The 6,000-nt window shown below is 34.8% G+C and overlaps 1 protein-coding gene across 1 annotated transcript in view; it reads right to left on the bottom strand.

The window, feature by feature from the left end:
- The window catches only part of LOC110113418 (serine protease SPPA, chloroplastic), a 66,433-nt gene that overhangs the window by 46,870 nt on the left and 13,563 nt on the right, over positions 1-6,000 (bottom strand). The window contains exon 3 of the mRNA XM_028692142.1: positions 1,935-2,072. Within this exon, the coding sequence (XP_028547975.1) occupies positions 1,935-2,072 (138 nt within the window). The remainder of the gene's footprint in view (positions 1-1,934; positions 2,073-6,000) is intronic.

The raw sequence follows: 6,000 nt of genomic DNA on the forward strand, positions 1-6,000 counted from the left end.
CAAACCTTCATGATGTTGTTGGACAACAATCTGGAAGTCATGGGTGGCAGGGCAGCAATAAGAGATCACGGAAATTACTGGAAAGCAGCTATGAGCATTTAAAACAATTCTGGACAGCCACCTATAAGGCTTAGGAAAACCTTGGACAGCTGCTATGGGATGTTTGGAGCTTTTGGACAGCAATTAGTGATGTCCAAGGGTGCCGAGCAATAAGACACCTTGCCGAAAATTGTTGACTGAGAGCCTGAATTTCCTGGGTAGTAGAGGGAGGCGTGATGGGGGGGAAAGGTTTGCAAGGGCGGCTAGGTTTGGGAAGGAAGATGGGGATTTGACTTAGAGGAGGGAAAACATAAATAGGAAAACCTGAAATTAATAATTTCAGGTTTTCAAAGGGAGAAAGGGAATTGATTTAAAATTCAAACTAACCCCAAATTGGAACCAATATGGTACCGGCGGTTAAGGGGCAAGGAAGGAAATTTTAATTGGTGTTAATGGGTTAATTGGAGAGAGATGGGGACGGAGATGGGCCGGCCATATGGGAAGGAGGATTAGATGTCTAGGTTCAATATATGTGGGCCCCAAGGATTCAATTACGGATTTAAATCAAATCTGAATTTTAATTTCAGATTTCATTTAATTGAGGGAGTTTCCTAATTGGAGTTTATTAATAGGGAAGGTATTTGAAATTCAAATATTTATTGAATTCAAAATACACCTTTCCACATTAATAGCAAATTAAATTAGGAAAGTAATTATGGGTGAATTTAAATTTTGAAATTCAAAATAAGAAAAGGGAGGGGCCAGTGGTTTGGAAGGTTAAGGGGAAAGAGGTTGGCGGGTGGAGGTGGTGGATGGGCTAGGCCAGCGGGAGGTGAATGGATGAGGGGAGGCTGGCGGTTGGGGTGACCTGTGGGATGGTATGGATGCAGGGAGCCGACGGTCTAGGGAAGATGGGAGGTTGCCGGCTACCTCTAGGGAAAAGAAAGAAACGATAAGAAAATACTACGAATACTAACCGCGAGTCCTGGAATCCACCGGCGGCTGACGGGTGATGTGTGGCCCTCTCGAGGGTTTCTCCTCTCAAGAACTCACAAAAAGATCAAGAACAAGAAAGCTGAATTTTCATTAATAGTCATTCATTCATTAACCTCATAAGAGGAAAAGAGGGCTATAAATAGGCCCCCTACAATAACAAAACAAAAGACCAAATTATCCCTTGAGGTCACATGCATCTAGTCCCTCAAGTGAGGGTAAAAACGGAAAAGAACGCTAAAATAATAAAATTATAATACATCAAACAGAAATAAAAGATGCGAGCATAGCCGTAGATCTTCGATGTCTCCTCGCGCTAGAATATCCTGTAGATGTCCTCATCACAATGTCCTAAGGATCCATTTTATAAGGTAAGGTTCCTAATAAGAACTAAAAAACTTATCAACAAATGGCTGAAATAACCCAAAAACATAATAACATGAATGAATGAGGTCCAGTGGATATAAATGACTCAAATAACAAGACAGCTAGCGCTAACAATGATCCAACATATATTTAGCTGCAGTGAATGGTGATTCTAATAATGTCATGTTATGAGGATTCATAATATAAAATTTGATTACTTCATTTAAGCTAATCATACAGACTTACAAAATTTGAATTGAAATGAGAAATTAAAAAATAGGTAAGTGTCAAGTCCATCACAATCAATAGGTAGGAGCATGAGATTTAAGGATGGCTTGATGCAGGCAGTTTTAGCACTGCCTTGATAGGGAAATTGTGTGTGTTATTAGTGCTCACGACTTGAGAGTAACCTAACCACACCCATCCCAACCTCCAATCTCATAATGATCCACATCGCTAATCAAGAGCATTTTTTTTTCCGAGTGTACGCCACTATTTTTACTGATAAGGCACAAAAATCAAAAAGTTATGCTTACCGCCAAGGAATGAAGCTTGCACAGTCAAACCATACAATGCGACATAAGCACTAGGTGGCGTGTACACCTCTCCACATGCACAAGCAAGATAATATTCTTTCTCTCCACAAATTGGAATGTAGCTTACCGTGAACTTACCTGCAAAGAGCCATGTGAAGTTATAAACCATATGAATATGATAGAAAGACTGAGAATTCATCACCAAGTCAATGCTACAGAAATTATTGTCAGCTTTATAGAATCAAGTGTCCGACCTTATTCAAAGCATTGGTCAACAACCTACGGGCACATGAATGAAACAGATGTTGACTATTTGGTACCATATCCTATTTCCATGTTTCTTATTCCACAAGTCACAGAAATATTATCAATCTTTTTTTTTTTAAGGACAGATTTGCACGAGAATTTTTGTACATGGTGTCTACGTGTGATGACATTTGTTAAATACAATGGTTAACCAGGTCAAATTATTTCAATAAATATATAAATATGGATTTTTTTAGAGAAAGGCCAGCAAAGCCTACTTATTAGAAGATACTAAGGTAGTAGATACAAGTTGATTGTGAGCCGATGATTCGGTAATGTCCATGAAAGATCACTTTCATTAAAAACAATTACATGTATGAACACCTGAAGCAACGAGCCAATAAGCTGGTTTAACACTTACATTAGATATGTGACATGCAAAACTTTATATCCTTAATTATTGAACTCTTAAATGTATTCAACTCGAGTCATTCATTTTTACAAGATATCATCATACTGAGTCTCATTCTAGCCGAGATTTTATGATAGTCGCAGTGAAATAGCCAAATCATTCCCTCTAATGTTGCATGAAGTTCAACCACATTAATCAAATCTAAGCTCTACATCTATCAAACCTATGAAGGACCTCAAGAAGGAAATCCAATTTATCCAATCATAAGCTGTACATTTGTCAAGATAATCACCATATAGTCATTGCTTAGTCGAGCCCAGTGTAACACATGAGCCGACTTTGAACTTAAGAATGTTGTTGGGCATACAACGATGTGGAGCAAATGCTCCTTGCTCAGGAAAAAAAGAGCTGACATAAAATGTAAAATGTCTTCAAAATGTTAACTAAAAGCATTGCCATTACTTTATAAATGGAATTTCATAAGCTAATTGGAAAAAATGTCCATTCTTTGAAGGCTTGGACACTTTTAGAAGGACAAAAATATAAGTATGACGTCAATTGGTATGCATATGGATCAAAAAGAAGAATGAAAAAAGAAAAGTTCAAACCTCCTCATAAATAATAGGCCAATAAGGTTGGAAAAAATATGTCAGAAATCTATCTAGTTTTGGTGCCCAATCAAGAGTCATACCTCGAATACAATACTCAATTTACGATCCTACATCAATTGTAAGTTTATTATTCCAACTTTCATCCATTATTTAGGGCAAAAATGATAAGTGAAAAAGATTGGTTGGTTCATCATAAAACCACTTGTCTTGAATGAAGTTCAAAATAATTGAATTTGTCGATAGAATTAGAGTTTTTCTCCAGCATCCTTAACAGTTTTTAAATTTTGATTATGTCACTGATGAGTTGTAACACTCGAATAACAAAACAATATTGTAATCCCCATCCTTCAACCACCTCAAACACAATTGCTTCATCCACATAATCTCAAACTTGATACATAAACATTAAGAGCAGGAAAGAGCTGTGGATATCAAAATGGCAAAAGTATCATCCTCAGCTCCAGCATCTGTAATTCGGAAAAAAAATTCTCAAGAGACTAAAACTGGAGTTGTCTGGGTTAATGTATCATCTCTTGTTAGCATAATTAGTGCTAACAAGTTTTTAAGGGAGCTGTTCAACTAGATTTCCTTTACATATGGTGTTCTAAGCTTTGAGTGATCACTTCACATGAAGAAGCAAAAGAAAGCCAAACATTCTCAAACAAAAAAAAATTATTATCAAATTGTTGGTAATCTAACAAATGGTGTTCTAAGGTTTAGGTTGGATAATAATAATAGAAAAAGTTAAGAGTACATGCATTGAAGATGAAAAATAAAAAAATTGGATATGCATTAAGCCAAGCAGAAAAGCCAAAACTTTATCCTACTAACCTAAACCTGTCTCAAGCCTTCCCATATTATTACACCAAGTGAATGAAGATCCCACAAAATTAAAATTATAAAAATCATTACCTTGAATAAAATCTTGAAAATCAAAGGTATCTCAATCAATCATAAACATTCTTGTACCTATTTTTTGTTTGCATATACAATAAAAATAACCAACTAAAAAAAAAAACCGGCGGTCTTTAAATGATGTACTAGGGTATAAAGTGATCATAACTCTAGCTATAATAGTATAAATTCCTATAAGAAACCATACTAACTTCTCTCTGATAGAGATAATGCCACAAAACAATTGACAATTCATCCAAATAAATTCACTATAAATCAGACATCTATTAAAAACTAATACCTCCACCCCAAAATATATAATACCCAAAAATATTCAAAATAATGTCCGCATAAGCTTTTTCTAAATATTCATTTAATTTCATTAAATTTTACTTGTAATTCCAAACATTTTGACATATATAAGTATACGTAAATTACTAATCTAATATATGCATAATTATTAAATTTTTGTAACAGCTACTTTAAAACTAAGTTAAACTAAATTAAATAACTATTAAATTATAGTAAAAGTTAATTAACATTTAACAATCAACAACCACGTTACATTTTATATTATTATTATCACTGTAGCTGTAATCACTTAACACGTCAATGGATGGATTAAATCATGCAGCTGGGAGAAAATAGAAGGTTATTACTGGAGCATTAGTGCACCTAGTGATAATATTATATTAAGATAATTGCTGAAGCATTAAATACAGCCATTTGTTCTTTTTTTCCTCCCTATTCATGCGTGAGAAGCAGCAACTGTGCAGGCCATGGGAATATGGGATAGCGGGGAGCTGAAGGAAGCGGGCTGCTGTGTGGAGCTGAATTTTGCAACTGATTGCTGGAATTTGGTAAGACAGCAGAGTGTGTTTATGATTAGGAATTCTACGATTAGTAAGAACAACTAGTGATGTTGTATGCTACTGTAGTTGTTGAATTAGTGTGTATGTGCTGAAATTAATGGCTGGAATTCAGTAATTCTGTAAAGAATTTCTGAAATAAAGCAATTTTTGAATGCTAGATGTTACTAATGGCTGAATTTCTTATATGCCGAAACCAGTTGTTGAATTCAGTAGGAAAAGGAAGAGATTAGGGAGGAGAATAGGAAAAATTTTGGGTTGAATGAGAAAGAGTGCATTTGAGGTTGTTTATAAACAAAAAAATTGGCCGGGGTTTCGGAGAGCATCACCGAACTGCCTTAGAGAACGAGGTGAGATACTCAAAATATGTATAGAAAATATTATAAATTTTATACATTTGCAAATTCATATTTGTTATGTTTATTAAAATATTTATTTCAATTTACTCCACTATTCATATATGTGAATTATTGAATCACTAAGTAGTAACAATTACATTAGTACGGTATGATTATGAAAATGGACATGAAAATGGAAGAGAGTATAAAAGTAAAATAAGTCATATATGGGGTATAGACCTGCACAAGTAAAGGAGAAAGACCTGACGAGATAAGCCTAAATTATCTAAATTCTAAAAGTTGGGAATTCGGATCCAACCTTGAATGGGAGAACAGCTTCAATTCTAAAAGTTGGTAATTCAGACCGAATATTGAATTAGAAAGATGAAAAAATGCAAAAACTTAAAGTCATCATATGACTTGTCTAAAGGTATTGAACAGTAAACAAGATAGAATGTAATGTTATGCATTTCTTATACATGTTGACGCACATTTTCGTATCGCTTCGATCGAAGGTCATCAAGACGAAATTGACTCAAATCAAACCTCGATTTAATTAAATTAAATCAAATTAATTTAATTTAAATCAAATCAATCCAATTCAAACCCCGTCGAGCGTCGTCGAGTTCAATTCGGCGCGATTCGGCACCGATTCGAGTTCAATTTCATGAAATTAAATTGATTGAACCCAATCGG

Source organism: Dendrobium catenatum, unplaced genomic scaffold, assembly GCF_001605985.2.
Source record: "Dendrobium catenatum unplaced genomic scaffold, ASM160598v2 fragScaff_scaffold_156, whole genome shotgun sequence".
NCBI lineage: Eukaryota > Viridiplantae > Streptophyta > Magnoliopsida > Asparagales > Orchidaceae > Dendrobium > Dendrobium catenatum.